This window comes from Spinacia oleracea, chromosome 4 (assembly GCF_020520425.1).
Source record: "Spinacia oleracea cultivar Varoflay chromosome 4, BTI_SOV_V1, whole genome shotgun sequence".
In the NCBI taxonomy this organism is placed as follows: Eukaryota; Viridiplantae; Streptophyta; class Magnoliopsida; order Caryophyllales; family Amaranthaceae; genus Spinacia; species Spinacia oleracea.
The window spans coordinates 3,233,526-3,251,852 of NC_079490.1; the positions used below are offsets into that span (position 1 = coordinate 3,233,526).

The following is an 18,327-nucleotide window of genomic DNA, read 5'->3' on the forward strand; positions in this document are numbered from 1 at the left end:
GCGTAATATAAAATTTAAAACCTATTTTAACGAAAAAGTTGAAAAAATAATTATAAAATATAAATTTTAAAGCATTGAAAATAAAAGGAAAGGTGTTGACTACCTTCTCATTAGTTATGGAAGGTAACTAAGATTTATCTTGTTAACTTTCTTGAAATTTAATTAATAATGATACTCAAAATCATCTTATATTCCAAATTTAATAATACTTACTCAATTTAATCATTACGAAGCACTCCCCAATTATTAAACAAACCCATCCCTTTTTTTTTTCCACTTTAATAATTTTGCTATATTTCTCTTAAAACCCTTTTTTAAAACCTCAAAATTCTCCCTCTTTCTCTTTTTCACAATTTTGCTGAATTTTGCAGTAAAAATAATGTCGAACGAAAGCGTCGAAACTGGGAAAAACAACGTCGAAGATGATTCTGTTGTTCGATCATTATTTCCAAATGGCATGAAAGTTTTAGTTGTTGATGACGATCCTGTTTGTCTAAAATACGTCACTAAGTTGCTTGATTGCTGCAAATATTATCAAGGTTTGATTTTTTTTCCATGAATTTTTCTTTTTATTACGGTTTTTTCTTCCTCAATTATTAGGGTTTATTCTTCCTGAATTATTAGGGTTTATATATTCTCTATTATTAGGGTTTTGTTTGTTTTCTTGTGCTAGGGTTTTCCTCATCTATTTAGGGTTTTCATGTTTGGATTAATTCAGAGGATCCTAAACTCTCATTTTATTAAAAAGCTTAGATCTGTATTACATTTGTGACTAATTAGAGTAAAATCATAAATAAATTTGTTGAAAGGATTAAAAGTTAATTAATCTATACCATATTTTTATGTGACGGTACTTATATTAAATCCAGTGTTAGTTTTATACTTGGTAAAAAACCATGGACGAATCTAACTCTGAGCCAAATTAAAGATCAAAATCACCAATTAATTTTATTGTTTCCAATTATGTTTTAGGGCAAATTAACCACCAAAGTATATTTATGATAAATACATAAATGTTACTACGCCTATTTTTAATGCCAATTTGTTGAAAGGATTAAATGTTAATTAATCTAGGCAAATTTGTCAAAAACTAAAACTTTTTCCCAAATTATGAACGTTGAACAAAATTTCGGATTGAATGTATTATAAGTATCTCACGTGTCATTTAATAACCCATTTTCCGTGAGATAACACGTGAGATGCACCTTATAAAGATAACACGTGAGATGCACCTAGGGGTGTCAAATCGGATCAACGGATCGGGTTTGGGTCGGACTCATCGGATTCGGGTTGAAACGGATCGGATTGGAACGGAATAATTTGGCTAACGGGTCGGATCGGATCGGATTGAAAACTTAACGGACCGGATCGGGTCGGATGTTTTATTCACGGATTCATATCGGATCGGGTTGTAAACGGGTCGGATTGTAGTCGGTTTGGGTCGGATCAGATCGGATTGGAATATGACGGATTGTTAACGGGTTTAGTCGGACTAGAAGGGGTTCGGGTTCATGTCGGTCGGATTCATATCGGATCGGATTCATTTCGGGTCGGATTCATATCGGATCGGATTCATTTCGGATCGGATTCATATCGGATCGGATTAATCGGTAACAGACTAAAACGGGTTGGAATGAAACTAATTTAGCCTGGTTACATTGGATTCAGTTTTATATTGGTTCGGGTAATTATCGGATCGGGTTATTTGGTAGTGGGTTGGAATTTGGGTCAGTTAGGTTCCAAATTATATATTATCATATCGATGACTTAATTAGGGGACGAAAATAATAACCAACTTTTAAAAGTAATAAGAATTTAAGATCAGTAATATAAGTTATTGAATATATTATTATATCGATGGGTTGGAAACTTGGAATTAGTTCGGATTAAACAGGTCACGGATTAAAAACGGATCGGATTAAACGGGTCACGGGTTGAAACGGGTCGGATTAAACGGGTCACAGATTAAAAACGGATCGGATTAAACGGATATTCCTCTGGTTGGAACGGATTCGGATTCGGATTGAAACGGATCGGATCATAAACGGGTTTCGGATCGTTTCGGATCGGATTAAATGGATCCGGATTGTCACGGATCGGTCTGTTAACGGATTCGGATCTTAATCGGATCAATACTAACGGGTTGGGTCGGATTCGGGTTGAATATAATCGGATCGGATCGGATTTCAGATTTTAACTCGCGGGTTCTAAACGGTTCGGATTCTAAACGGTCGGACAAATCCATCGGGTTCACTGGGTCGGATTGAGAATTGACACCCCTAGATGCACCTAATAAAGTCAATCTCCGAATGTTTAATGATTTAATCAATACTTATATAATCCAACCAAAGGTTTCGCAAAAATCCAATTTTATCAAGTTGTTTTTGACAAATTTGCCATTAATCTATTATGTGACATTGTGCTTATATTAAATTATTTGTTAATTTAATACCCAATATTTTCTTTTTTTTCAGTTACTTCAATGATTAATCCAGTTGAAGCACTAAACCTATTAGAGAAGAACGAGGTCAAATTCGACTTGTTATTAACAGACGTATGTATGGAGTTAATTAACGGATTTAACCTTCTAGAAGCCGCCCGTAAACATGACATCACGGTGGTGCTGATGTCGGGCCACGACGACCCGAAAAACGTCAAGAACGGCGTTATGCACGGCGCTCGGTATTTCTTGAGTAAACCTGTAAATTTGAAAGATATAAAGCTAATTTGGCAACATGTTTTTCGAAATCTGATCGAAAAATGCTCGATGAAGGAGAATTTTGGTGAAGAAAACGAGGTTTTGATGAAGAAGGGGAAGTTTAAGACGATGAGGAGTGGTGGTGGTGGTGATGATGATGATGATGCTGCTGCGGTGGCGGAGGTGGAGGCGGCGGCGGTGGTGGCGGAGAAGCAGCGGAGGAGGGAAAGGGTGAGGTGGAGTCATGAACTTCATACTGAGTTTGTGGCGGCGATTGAGAAGCTTGGAGGGAAAGATAAGGCCGTACCTAAGAAGATTCTAGAAATGTTGGGGAGAAAGTATAATTTGACTCGAGAAAATGTTGCGAGTCATTTGCAGAAATATCGAAGGAGTCTTTCGAAGAATAAGGTTCAGGTTAGTGGCGGATACATGGGGTTTAAGTGGGGTCACGTAACAAAAAAAAGAAGTTAATTGAGCAAATTGGTAAAAAAGAGTAACCATCAACGACAATTTGGTAAAAAAAGCTTGTTGTGGCGATAAGTTGGTAAAAGAAATAGGGCTTCAGCGACAAGTTGGTAAAAAAAATTGAGCTATGGCGACACCTTAGGTAAATAAAATGAACTTTGACGATAATTTGGTAAATAAAATGGATTTCTAGTGACATATAGGCCATATTTTCTATAATAAAATGGATTTACGTGCCTTTTATATAGATTTTTCGTGTTTTTATCTAATTACCTACGGTTTCGGGTCCTCTAGAGTTCTAAAATAACTCTACTAGGTAGAGTTAGAGCAATATCGACCATTAAATGTAAATCTAATGGCTCTTATATTATCTAGAAGATCAAGACTCATTAACTACTCTTGTCACTACACATTATTTACCCAAATCGAAACAAAATCTTGTAAAGGCACATGCTGATCAAATTGGAATATTATAGAAAAATTTTGGTCTAGATGTCGTCGAAGCTCAATTTTTTTTACAATTGTCGTTAAGGGTTACTTTTTTTTACCAATTTGGTCAATTGGCCCAAAAAAATTACCTACTTTTAGTTAATCTTCCATTATTTTTTTAAAATACTTGATTTCAGTTAATTTTTCATTATTTTTTAAGTAGCGACCTCGTTACCTACACTTTCTAATTCTTTCTGAATTCGCCACTGGTTTCAGGTTCAGGGCATTCATCTGCAGCAGAATAACAGCAAAAACAACAATAATACCAGCACCACCACCAGTTTAACTGATCATCATTCTTTCATGGTTCCGACTCCGGTTGCAGCACCGCCTTCAGGTGGTGGTGGTGGTGGTCAGATGACAATTGGTGGGCCCACATTAACCCGCCACCACCACCATCTTCCTCCTCCTCTGCGACAACCATTGAACAACGGTAGTAATCCATGGTTGATGAACCATCATCATCATATGGATCATCATCAGCCACAACCATTGCAGGTTATGCCAAGTCAGGTGATTATGCAACCACAAAGAATGATGCAGTTTAACTGGAATTACTCCATGGGTGGCAATCATTTATCCCAAATGAATCATCTTCAACAACAACAACAACAGCAACAACAACTTCAGCAACAGCAACAACAACAACAACAACAACTTCAGCAACAGCAACAGCAACTGATACCTTATGGGGATTTCAGAACATTGCAAACAGATTCCTGTGATTCGGTAGGGATGCAAGTGACTGATGATTTCTTTGATAATAATAATAACCGCGATTCTTCTAATGATGTTGGTTTTGGTAATGGGTTTATGATTGATGGGAGTTTCAAATCATTGCTTGAAGAATTGTAGTCGAATTACTACTACCAGTTCGACTGTTCGAGGTGTAGATAGATAGATAGATAGATAGATAATGAGACTTTTATCGAAGGAGATTAGTGGTAAGTCTTGATTAGACTACAGTAATTGTGATGGTAATTGAATGAAACAGATTGTAGAATCAGTTTTATTTCTTTTTCTAGTTATATGTATTATTAAAGATAATGGTGTTCTTGTTCTTGTTCTTGTTCTTGCTGACTTTTCTTAGTTTTCAGGTGTCATAGTTAACACAGATTTAAGATCTATTGAAGTGTTGTTCTATTTCTAATTTTTTGGGTTTGAAATTATAATTGTGGAATTTGATGGCAAGAATGATGAGTCCTGCTACTTCGTACTAAAGATGGTCACTAGTCCGGCCTGGCCCAAGGCCCGAAACAAGAATTAAATCATGGATCGTGGGCTAGGCTCGGGCCGCAATTTTTTGGAAAAGCACCACAAAGCAAGGCTTGATACCAACATGACAAATATGTTAAAGTAAAACGAGGCTTAGGCACAAGGCACCACCCGACCCAGCACAAAAGGCACTTGGGCTTGGGCCACCTTATGAAATTTTCGGCAAAGCTCGGCTAGACACAAAACAAGTAGGTTTGGTGTGGTTGGGCCCATTCAGGCCTAAGACATATTGGCACAAAGCCCGACAAGGTCCAGCCCACATCCATCTTTACTCTATACTTTAAGTTCATCTCTGTTATATAAGTGAACATGTGAGGGTTTTTTAGTAAATCCACTTTTGGTGTCCCACTTTAGATTACTAAAATATCCTCTACACTTAATATAGAACACAAATTCTTATTTACAAAGGGTGTACAATAAATATTGTACACCGAAGTAAAAGTTAACTCAAAATGTTTAAAAGTTAAGCTTACATGTGTAAAAGTTATATACTTTTAGTGATAAATTTTTTCATTTCAGTAAAAACATATTTCTTCAAAACCACTAATAATGTATAAAATTAATCATTTAATCATTTCTATCAACTTTTTTTTACTAATATAAAAGTTAATTAAAACTAGGTTAAAGTTACAAAAAAATGGGTAAAAGTTATCTTGGTGTACAATAAATTTATTGTACACCTTGTGCGCGCAAGACCTTTTGAATATAGAATATAGTGACAACCTACCCAATAAATTCTAATCAATCTAGCCCCTTAAATAAATTAGTACCATTTTAATCAATCTGTTTATATGCATTCGACTCTATCTAACTTATATATTTCTTATATACGCATGCATCACATTTATATTATATTTTTTACATGTTATTTCAGGTTTAAATGTAACAACACAAATATGTTCTTATATTCGCACGCATCGCGTGCATATAAAACTAGTATCTCATATTATAGGGGATGAGGGGAAGCAGAAAAACAACGTATAAGAATCTATATGAAGGAAGTAAAGAAAGAGATAGTATCATCAAGTCCCTGAACAAAGTGATCAACATCTTCTGGATTCTGGAATGTAAACAAACTTTTGTAAACTTATCACTAAATTTTACAATCTCATAGGGGATAATTTTAATAGCTATAAAATAGTACAAACTACAAACTAGTGCTAAGATTGAAACGATCTGCAATTAAGGATAGCTTATTCCAATATCATTAATAACTGATAAAAACCCCAAAGGCAAAATCATATGAACAGACCACTTAAACAGGCAACAATGGTCATTACATTGATGGGGAAGTAAAAATTTCTTTCTGTATATATTTTCATGTATCAATAACCAAAAAACAATGACGCTCGAGTTTTGAACTTTGAGCAAAAACGTATGTATCCTTTCTTTCAGAATACATGTGGCGCGAAATATGGGGGACATAACAGTATAGTTAGAAGTAGCTGAGTCTATTGCTTCAAAGAAGGAAGCAAACAGTCGTAAACTCGTTCCATTCGTGAAGTGATAGTCAGCTTATACGTAATTTGAAGGTCTGGTTTCGCCAAATCAATTATATCCTGTCTCAAGCTGCAAAGTCATTATTCAATTGTTAGTCAATATGGAGTATGATAGAATATCTTTGCATGAAGGTTAATTTACAGTTTTCCTTCCCTGTCAATAAAGCTAGCAGTTGGCAATACACTCTGGGTAGGCAGTCCCATGGGCTAGCCATGGCATGATTACTAAATATGTGAAAGACCTACCATCTCAACATAGCCAAATAAGATGGCTGTGGGGCGGGCCGACCCGACACGAAAAAAGCCCGGCCCGACAATGGCCCGAAAAAAGCACAGTCTGGCACGAGCACGAAGTCGTGGGACGCTTTTTTTTGGAAAAAGCACGATAAATTTAGTAAAATTAGGCTTAGGCGTGGCGATGGGCCCGGCATGAAGCCCGTGGGCCATATTTTAAACTATTTGGCCCAGCCCAAAAGCAATGGGTCCTGGGTTGAACTTTTCCGACTTGGCCCGAAGCCCATGGACTCTTTCTGAACTTTTCAGCCCGACCTGAAAGCCTAGGTACCATGTTTTGAACTTTTCGGGCCGGCCCGGCAAGATCCAACATTGGCTTGTCGTGGCCCGGCCTGTTTAGGCCCACGACCATCTTTATGGCCAATAGCACAGCCACCTATACTGCCGGGGCATCAGTAGCGCGCTCATGTAGGACTAGGTGGCAGGCCCAGCCCACTGCAAGCTCTACCAGGCTGTCGACTCATGGGTGATGAATGCAACATATTGATTTATGCATGGCTGATCACATGAATAAATGCTTAAAAAAAAAATCAAAGGAACTAACCATGACCATTCTCCGGTCATCTTTGCATGTCTCTCTACTGCACGATACAGACGATCTAGAGTATATAACACCAAGCCAAAGCTGCATTGCGCATTTTGTGCCTGCAGAAAAATGTAACGGTTATAACTTTTCTCTAGATCATGGGAAAGAACCTAAAGAAGCTTGCTTGCACCAGCATTGGTATTCATGATAGAAACAAAAAAAAGAAACAAAAGTAGGGAAACGGCTCAGAAGTTTTGGTGTTGATTTTGTTGTTCTGTCCGTCTTTTATCATGCATCATAACTTAGTAAGATTTTTCTTTTTTTGTGCACATGCAAGGATTCAATCATGCGTAAAGCAAAAGTGCAAAACATATAACTCTTTGATTTCCTTTGTTTAGGGGAGCGGGTAAAACTCTTCTTCACAAAAACTTGCAATCTTAAAGCGCTGCATAGTCTGACAGTACAACTGATTCTGATCACAAATTGTACTTGTTTGAATTCATTTAGAAACAAAATTATGCCTATATTCATAGTTCAATTATCGCCTATTAACAAGCCCTGAGGTCAGAGCGACACAGAGAAATGACAGAGTAATAGCACTGAAAACAAAAAAGAGCAATATAAGCCCTAAATACAACACGAAGGAAGATGAATTGAGTAATTTCCAATTAGAGCATTCATTCATATTATCTGGCATATATAGGAATATGAAATCACCATGTATAATTTTGGGATTCACTAGCATCTAAGTGTTTGGTGTTTACATTAGCGCATGTGTTCTATAGCAGTTTGTATAAAAATGGAATTTCACTTTCCAGTGTAAGGTTGATTTGTCCTTAACTGCCAAAAGTTACAGAACGCAAGTTACTCAAATGAAAATTCCTATCATTTTCTAATAAACACGTACTTTTCTGACATGCATCTCAAAGTTCAATAGTTTTAACTCTCAACAACAGAGACTCGGACATGCATTGAGTGCCTTATGCCAATCAGTTGCACAAGATTAAACGGAGTATTCAAGAAAAGATTGGCCTAATATACCTGTCCCATGTCCATACAAGACTGATAGTGCATGATCCGTTTCTCAATCTCCACAATGAGCAGCCTCCGCTGACGACGAGCAAGTCTGCCCCTTCCTTCTGCCCCTTTATCCTAATAATGAAAGCAAACAACATGCTTGAGCAAAGAAATTCACAGATGTACACCTCTTATCTTAGACATACAACGGATATAGCCAGATCAAGAGTGTCAAATTGTACATAAAACCTAGCCATATTCCTTATAAGTGGGTTCAAACAACTTAAGTCAGTACAAATCATCTAAAAATAATACTCCCTCCGTCCCAAATTTATAGTCCTGTTTGACTAAAAATACGCGTTTTAAGAAAAGTGGAATATAGTGTATGGGAAGGTGGGAAAGTGTATGGGAAAGTGAAATATATTGTATGGGAAAGTGAAATATAGTGTATGGGAAAGTGGGAAAAGTAATGTCGAAATAAGGAAACATGACTATAAATTTGGGACGCCCGAAATAGAAAACAGGACGGAGGGAGTAATTGGTTTTGTATGGAGTTGTTCTCTTGATTTAATGGTAACTCTTGATTCAACTTGAACAGCATCTAATTTACCCCAATTCCAAGTAAAACAATTGATGAAAGAGGTCCATATGCAAACAAAAAAAGAGTCAAGGTTATATGCCAATTCAGCGAGAAAAACACACCCTCGGCCTCAACCACAACTTACCTACTAGCTGACACTTAGTACTGAATTACAGCTCACTACCATGTTAACAGAAGCCTACAGTACCTACATGAACGCAACTTGCACGCACCCCAACATATTTGTACTTCCCAATCCCTGGAGCAGGAAGGATCCAGAGGGGTGCAGTATCTTTATGGAGAGATTATAAACATAAGGGCATTACGGAGAGTAAATAACTTAAATCACATAACATAATGCTTGAAGAATAGTTTTCTAGCAATAAGGATTTTGGACAAGAAAATCAGTTCTTATTCCATAGGATCATCTATAAGAACATACGAAGTATCAATTTAAGAGCAATAGAGAGGTTGAGAGAAAGAAGGAGCACGTGTTGTTTGAATTTATAGAAGAGCTATTCATAAAGTACCAGAGGATGTATTATTAGCTTAATTCTAGATATCATTAAATCAATCATTAGTAATTTAAAAGCAAGCAAGGAGAACCAAGGATGCCAAATGAATAGCAGAAGATGAGAAGAATAACTTACCTGCATAATCCACGAACGCACTAAAATCATTGAAAGGACAATGACGGCGAAAGCAGGTAACGCAGCTAAAATGGCAAAGTTGATTTCATTTGCTTTCAAGATCTGGTTTAATTCAAGCATTGCCCTAACCAAAGTAGATTTTCAACGAAAACAGGATTAGCTTCCATGGAATATTCTAGGGACACATGACTGCAATAAAAACTGAATATACTCACGTCTCAATATCTAATTTCAGCTTTTGAACCTGCAAGAGAGCATAAAAAATAAGAGGTTCGTAATAAAAGCGCACAACACAAATAACAAAAAAACAAAAAAAATCTTCAGATTGTTTACTAAGTAAATGTATGCATAGCACCAGGAAATTAGATGTTTCATTAAGAAAATATAAGCATTGCCCTGTCTAACCTGGATGAGCATAGCACGAGCAAGGTCTCCACCAAACATACTTTTAACGGGATGCATCATCTCCTTCTCATATCTGCATCAGAAACCAGTCACTGTCATTTATGGACAAGCAAAGCCCGTTTGGATGCATTAAGAGGATGAGACTCTGTAACTGCATCAATCATAATCGAAAAGTTCAACATGAGTTCGTACATGATCTGACATTTAAACCTACAAGAGGCATCTTAGATTCATGTACTAGTCATGAGCGGATAGTGAATATGAGTTAACAATCAATACCTGATGAGAAGGATACAAGAACACATTCTCAATAACTGAATATCACCACGCCCCGGTAAATGAAAAGGCCCAACCCGGCACGGGCACGAAAAAAACACGGCCCGACACGAGCACGGAGTCGTGGGCCGGGACAGGGCCGCAATTTATGGAAAAAGCAAGACAAGGCACACCACGACTCGACAAAGCACACTAAATTTAGTAAAATTAGGCTTAGGACGACTGCCCGACCCGGCATGACAGCCCGTGGGCCTGGGACCTTTTTGAACAATTCAGCCCGGCACGATGCAGAGAGGGCCTAGCTTGGGCTCGGCCTGAAGCCCGTCCGGCCCGGCCCACGGCCATCTTTAACGCCCCCCACCCCCTACACCCCCAAAAAAAGAATACAAGAATATATTATCGCTTCAGTTCTTAGAGCAGATATATCCATTCACTATAATATCGTCATTTCATCCAACAACTCTTGCGATTAAAAGATAGAATACAAATCATGTACATCAATAACAAAGAATATGGAATTGTTTCTGCTGATCAGCTTATGCATAGACTTCCAAAAAAAAGCACCATGTATAATTATTAATTCATTTGAATAACCTTATGGACACAGTTTGGAAGTATGATTTCTATTATTAATTTACTGTAGAAAAACACACCTCCCCATAACTATTTGAAGAAGGTCAAGATCTGTAGCATTCTCTGGCAACTTTTCGCCATTTGCCTGCTCGCAGAAAGCCACTAACATTCTGTTCAGCAAACAAAATAGGAAAATCAAGATATGGAAGAGATCAAACGAACTAATAAAGATAGAAATTATGCCATTAAACAGCCAGTAATTAATTCAAATTAAAATCAGAATTGTGTAAACTCTGTCAACAAACTGGATAAAGAAATTGATTTGCAAAAGGTAGTCTTATACTACTCTTATAAATACAATTAAATCCAAGGTCAGATCTTGTACAAGTCATGCGCCTGATTCAGCAGTTAAGTGGTATGATAAGCCACTGCAACTTTCTAAAACAGGTTAAAAAAAATTGTCCAACGCCACCTATAAAGGCTAAGATGACTGGTTACTGAGTTTAGGAATAAACTTCACCATCCTTTAGAACATAGATAATGACTAATGTCCAATATCATACACTGAATAAATGCCTAGTGCTAAAAATGGAAAAGCACTTGGGAGTCATCTGTAGTTCTGTAAGAAAACTACATAGAACCAGCGTATAAAAAGGCGCGTCTAAATCGTTGGGGCGCAAGGCCATAGGGGTCAAGCGCTTTTATTGACCTAGCAAAAGAAATTTTGAAGAGGCACACAGCTGTTTTTTCACCAAAATTGTAAGCGAGGAGCAAAAAGGCGCAGAAAGATCCCTATCTCCATGGTTTGCATTGAGCCTTTTTATACATTGCGTAGAAGTGTAGAACCATGCATAAATTCAGAAAGCTGATCAATACTAAACATTATAAGGGCTTGGTTCCAGGCCCAAGCAAACAACCATCTCAGAAAATGAATAGAAATTAAGTTCCTGATATTTAGCAGCTTGTAGACTGAAACTATAGGCAAAAGAAACCCAAGTTGATGAAAATTTGTAACAAAACCGGCAAATTACAATGGCATGCTACAGAATTTGATCATATCTAAGGAACAAAAGTTGTCAGAACAAATCTCTTGTACTTGAGACGAGAAATATTACCTACGCAACGAATTAGCTGTTAAGTGCACTTCTTCAGCCTCCATTACCCCTCTATGTCTCTTTCTAAATGTCTCAAAAAGTTCATCCCTAATTGACAAAATCTGGCGAAATAATGAGGTGAAACGTGAGTTGAACATTTAGCTATGCCTACATAACATGAAATACTATAGAGAGTTTCTAAATCATAGCCTACAAAAAATGACGCATGGCGCCTCCCAATATTACATGGAATGCTATTTCTGAAGCACTAAACCTACATCTGCTACAACTTCATGGAATACGACTCATTTGCATCTTGGTGATTGATGCCTTAGAAAAAGAATTGCCCGTGTCCCGTGGGTATGCACCTCTAATTGTGGGGTCTCAAAGTCTCAATACCCATTGTTCCAGACAGATATTACCTAAGGCCTTGTTCTCTTCATCTAAATTATACTAACCTGAAACTATTTTTACTGATAAAATTGATTACTAATTAGAACTTATTTTTGCTAATCAAAACTGATCTTTAATGATTTACTAGTGTTTTTTGTTGCATGAGGTTACTAATTTATACTGATTTTCACTGGATAACATTATTTTTAGGTTGAAGATAATAAGGCCTTAGAGAAAGCTAGTCCGCAACTGTTAATATTCTAGGAGTGCCATTCCCATCTTGTACGAGTGTACGCAGTATAGGCCCTTATTTCCAAAAGTAGATGAAGTGACCAATGCCCAATTAATAAACTAATTGAAACATCACATTATAATTTATAATAACTAGTACGAAACCACTATGAGAGTCATACCGGATGCTCCACATGCTCAGTCCAGAAACTAACTGTTGATTCCTTTGCGTCACTAAACCAGTTGTCAATGTCAGGACTTCCAACCAGTCTACTATGACGTACAATCCATAGTGAACAAACAGAAAGGCCAACTGCACCACAAGTATAACGGATCCAATACCGAGTCATTCTCCTGGGTTTCTGATGCCTAGCAACCTAAAGACAGAAGGAAAGATGAAGGTACATCAATATAGTCATACTAATCCCTAATTAGCTTAATTACAAATTGATGAAGAGAGTAAATTGACTGCAAATTATATTTTGGGGGGCTAAGCACATTGACAGCAAAAAAATAGCATATTAATTTTGAAAGCAGGATACTACAACAGTCATGCAAACTCACAATTCTACCTTTGGATATAGATATTACTAAGCAATTACGCATAGTAATGTACTATTCACAAGGAATCTGCAATACATCCAGCAAGGAAACCAATCAAACCATGGTGCATGAAGTGCATCAGCTTTACCGAGAAGCCTTTTCAAGGAAGCACCATGCACAGTGAAAGTTGATACTTAGAAAGCTAGAAAGTATAAAGACATGGACTTCTTTAATGATATCATTTCCAAAGCTTGATTCTTCTGATTGACCTTAGTTAATACAAGAACTTGGCAATGAAAACATTCATCGTAATCTACATAGAATCATTACCACGTACTACAAAAAAAAAATTATAATGTACAATTTAGCCGTAGGGCGGTCTAAACAAGCAGGTTTTTTACATAGAATACGGATTTACATGCGTTATGATTGTATGACTAAGTCGCATTTTCAAGGAGTCCTGGTTATTTACACTAGACAAGCAGACATATATCTATATTTTCTGAAAGTAAACTGTTATCAAAGTAGAAAATACAGAGTTATAGGCTTATAGTTAGCCTTTTCATACAAAAATAAAACTTACTGAATAGTTGAGTGAAAAGTAATGCTATGTACCCTTGGATCCCACTTAGCACACAAAAAATCAAAATGATAATTGTAATAACACGTAAAAACTTAAATCTGTCATTTCAGCAGCAAGACTGAACATGCATCATATCAAATTAGATTGCTGCACTGAATTTCTATGTACTACAATTGCACAGGCAAACTAAAAGTTATGCATATCAACAATACCAAAGCTAACAGAACAACATAATTAGTATCATACAATCAGAGCTTAAATAGTATAAATCGAAAGAGCTAATCACATGGAAAGAGGTAAATTCTTATAAAAGATCCATGAATAGCCTTACAAGGACGGAAATATATGAGTCCAGCTTCTGGATGTTCTGATTAATTATATCTACAGCATCTCGAATTTCACTATCTGACCACTGTGGCTGTTCCAGCTGCACTTCTGTCATTTTATTGAATACGAGTGCAGATGACTTATTCTCTCCAGCACACGAATCTATCTGTATGAAATTTGCACAGGGAAAACAAGAAAGGTTGACATACAATGAAAAGGCGACTTGAAAAGTCTGTGCAAAACTGCAAACTAATACAAAATTAACTGCGCAAAAAACAAAAAGTACCAGCGACATAGAAGCATGCACTTGAGCAATGGTATTCTCAAGATCTGAAAATAGCCCATTGATAGTGACCAACAATGATGGCAATGCCTTCTGAGGATCGGTCACCAGGTCCTCCCCTTGTTTATCAATCATCATATATACCTGAACGAATTCATGATAACTTGGAACTTGATCAAAGATATCAAATTATAGGAAGCAGAATGTAATATTGCATTAACTTCGGTTTAAAGTAAAAATCAAAATGCCCTTCAAAATAATGGCCACTACCCATTAGCCTCATTAAGGGGTAAAAATGCACAAGCAAATAATCCAAGCAAGACAAAGGAGGCAGCAACAAAACAGCAATTGAAAGAAGCTTGATACAGAATCCCAATTCTAACTAACATACTTACGGACATACTTACGGATTATATCATAAGTCGTCCACATTATTTCAATTCCTACAAATTCTTGTTGCCCCAATGCTTACTAGATAAGAGGGCAAAGTCATCAAATTTTGTGCATAGCAAGCAAGAGTAATAAAAGTGAACACACCTGTGCCAAGAAAGTAGCGAGTGCAGACTGTAAGCTATCCAACACAGCAACCCTTTCAGATATAAAACCTGACGCAGAATGACAAAGTATCTGAAATGACGAATCCTCGGCAATGAAGTTCCGCACAAATTCAACAGTTTCATCAAATAAAGCTCGTGGCCCTCTCTCGAAAATCATAAAGTAAGCTTTCTGAGCATTAGACCCCTGTATCAAATAACTCAAACGGTCAAACCATTGACATCCAGACACATGCCAAAAATGATCATACACATTAGACGCCACAAACACATAACTGGCATGTTGAGGAGCATAGGAAACAGAAATTCATGTAACAACCTCTGCTTTAGCCTGCCAATATCGCAAATTCTTCTGAACGTTGTGCATATTCGACAAAATATGCTCGAAAACATCCTCCAAAACATCATATATGCTAGATGCTTCAGTCAGGATCCTGTGGTTACAACATAAACAATCTTAAACATAAGACATAAACAAGATAATTTTGAGCATATTATTTTGAAATATCAAATATTTTGTACTAAAAAGAATGTCCTCCAAAAATAATGCAAGCCAATGGATTCTCTCACCAGATTAACAAACCTTAACTTAAATCATAAAGTTTCTAAAAAGAATGACTTCTGCAACTCTAAAATCATCTAAATTTCTACAGAATCTCAATCGCATAGCATCGATCAGTACTACTCACTCAAAAAATCCAATTTCAAGACCAATATATACTCTAACGAAATTCTGAAGCACAAACAATCTTAATCCATGCAAATATAGTAGTTCATATATAATCACACTCTTTTTATCAAAATAACCAGACATTTGTTAAAAACAATAATTTAGAAAAATCTAGGAACATGTAATAAAATATCTAGACTATCAACCTAAAGAAATATCTAAGAGTAGACAAACCTAGAACTATCTACAAAGGGAAGAAAGTAGAATAGTCTAGAGTATTGTAAGTCGGTGGAAACAACCAACATTGTAGTACTGTAAATATGGTGCATTGTAAAGCATGAGAATTGAAGAAGAATTTCCCACAAAAGTAAACTTTCTAACTCCTTTTCCATACTCTAGCATCATCAATATCATCTAATCAATTACCACCCAAAACACTAAACCCCACTACACTATAAAAAACATGGAAGCAAATGTAGAAATTAGAACTTCACAGAACATCATTAGGATCGAAAAACACGAAACACTACTAACTTCATGTAAACAAAATGAAAATTTTGAAAACTAATGGATTATGTCACCACTCACCACATTAAAAACCTTAAATTTGACTAGAATATGTAATAATAATGATTATTGCAACTCTAAAATCATCCAAATTTCTACACAATCTCAATATCATGGCATTCATCAGTACTACTCTCTCGTAAACTTCAATTCAAGACCAAATTTACTCCCTCGATGGAATTTTCAAGCTCAAACAATCTTAATCAGTGCAAGTTTAGTAGTTTATATAATCACACATTTGTCACCAAAATAACCAGAAATTGATGCAAATAGGGAGATTGGAGAACAACAACAAAAGAAAATGACAGCAAATGTAGAAACTACGAACTTTTCATTATATTCATTAAAGTCATACTATTGCTGGAAGTTCTAGTGAGAAAAGTAAGGAAAAAGTGGAAAACGTGTGTTGTGGTATTTGTTCCACATGGGTAGAAATAATGGGAATAAGCGGAATAAAGTGGAATTGATAATTCTGACCGTTTTTTTGGCCGTTAAAACTTACGAACCTTCGCACTCATAATTTTTTACTTAGTCTTTGACTAAAAAGCAGAGCTACAACTTCATTGTTTTTGCCCGTTTTTTATTGTTAGCTCTCATTACTTCTGATTACTTAATCCATCAAAATTTTGGTTCAATCCAAAACACAATTCACAATTTCCAAACCACGAAAAACGTTCATTGCTTCCTCTCGAATCGCACAAATTCTTATTTACAACTTTATTGTTTCTGCTCGTTTCTTATTGTTAGCTCTCGTTACTTCTGATTACTTAATCAATCAGATTTTCGTTTCAATCCAAAACACAACCTTTATACATGTAAAAGTTATCTATTTTTATTTAGTGATAAAAATTTTCATTTTAATAACAAAAATTTCTTCAAATCACTAATTATATATAAAATTAATCATTTAACCCTTTAAAATGTTTAGAAAAAACTGGCGTAAAAGTTATGTTGGTGTAAAATAAATTTTTTTGTACACCTTGTGCATACAAGACCTTTTGCTCGAATTGCTCTAATTTTGGGCATATCTTCTGATTCCATCCAGTCTTGAAAGTGGGCATATCTTCTAAGTCTTTTAGTAAATTGGGTATCCACGACGCAATCATTGTTCCATCAAATCGTTCATCAATCAGATAAGTTTGTTCTAATTTTTGTTATTATCGCAACAATTGACTGTTACAACTCTAAAATCATCTTAATTTCTACCCAATATCAATCTTATAGCATTCATCCTGTTTCCAATGCTCAGCGGCTTGATCGAACCAAGCCTCCGCAATTTCATCTTTTTGTTATAGATTTCTGATTTCTATTCTACTGTTCGGAGGAACCAAAAGAGGTTAATCAAGCTCAAACAATCTACGAATTTATTACTCCAAAATTCATATAATCACACATTCACACGATGTAAATAGGTAAATTTTGAAGCTCCTACGAACTTAGTACTCCAAAATTCATATAATCACACATTCACAATAGAAAATAATGATGCAAATTCAGAAACTACGAACTTTCTCAAAAAGAAAGAAGTTATCTACAGAAATGTAATAACAGTGGAGGAGAGAGAAAATTACAGTGACGAATCGACCGATTTCGACGGAAGTGGAAGAGGCAAACACAGCTTCTGGCGACGAGACTTAGCGCGACCGAATTGACGGCATAAACTGGAAATTTTACCGATGAATGGAGAATTTGAGAATCGAGTCCAAATATAGTTGGAGTAAAGCAAAGTTAGGGTTCTGAAATTCCTCGATTCAGCGTCCTCTTGCGACGGCGATGCGACTTCCATGGTGTTTCTCTCTCCTCTAGATTCGGAGGTCATGGCTGTGTTTTTGGCGCCGTTGACGATTACAAGCTGTTTTTCGCCGGAGTTTTTAACTGAGCAGGGGTTTAATAGTGAAGTTCATTTCTATTTGAGCATAAACATTTCGCTCCAAGGCATCATTTGTACTGGGCCCGTTATTTGTACTGTCGGTAAATATTACACTGGGCTGGGCCGAGCCCATCTAAGTGCATAAGTAATTCACTAAATTCAGTACATCACACTATCCAGCATTCCAACCTATAATGGGTTATCACTTATCAGTTATCACTATTTTCGGTATTGGGTTATTGACTTAGGTTTGGGCGCATGGTCTAGGCTAGACCAGTCAAATCGGGTCTTTGATCGGTTATGAATGAGGTTTAATCGTTTCGAAGCATATAGGATGCAATGGTTCATAACTTGATACGTGGTTAGTGTCCGAACGGATTGAATGAGTAATATTTTTTCGGGTCACTTTTGATTGTTGTTCGATTATATTTGGATTTGTTCAATTTTAGACAGCTCTAGCCTACA

General features: G+C 36.4%; 2 protein-coding genes across 2 annotated transcripts; one reads left to right on the forward strand and one right to left on the reverse strand.

The window, feature by feature from the left end:
* Positions 1-331: 331 nt before the first annotated feature.
* On the forward strand, positions 332-4,711 carry LOC110783264 (two-component response regulator ARR10-like). The gene is made up of 3 exons (XM_056826508.1): positions 332-539; positions 2,475-3,112; positions 3,869-4,711. Exons 1-3 carry the CDS (start codon positions 380-382, stop codon positions 4,505-4,507), a joined length of 1,437 nt encoding a protein of 478 aa, XP_056682486.1. The 5' UTR covers positions 332-379; the 3' UTR covers positions 4,508-4,711.
* A 1,218-nt stretch (positions 4,712-5,929) lies between these two features.
* On the reverse strand, positions 5,930-17,919 carry LOC110783355 (protein DGS1, mitochondrial). Its single transcript, XM_021987686.2, has 14 exons — positions 17,564-17,919; positions 15,075-15,189; positions 14,739-14,942; positions 14,205-14,345; positions 13,923-14,084; positions 12,648-12,842; positions 11,863-11,963; positions 10,828-10,917; positions 9,899-9,971; positions 9,709-9,737; positions 9,494-9,617; positions 8,288-8,398; positions 7,265-7,365; positions 5,930-6,496 (listed from the first exon to the last, which is right to left on the reverse strand). Exons 1-14 carry the CDS (start codon positions 17,809-17,811, stop codon positions 6,379-6,381), a joined length of 1,812 nt encoding a protein of 603 aa, XP_021843378.1. The 5' UTR covers positions 17,812-17,919; the 3' UTR covers positions 5,930-6,378.
* Positions 17,920-18,327: the final 408 nt, after the last annotated feature.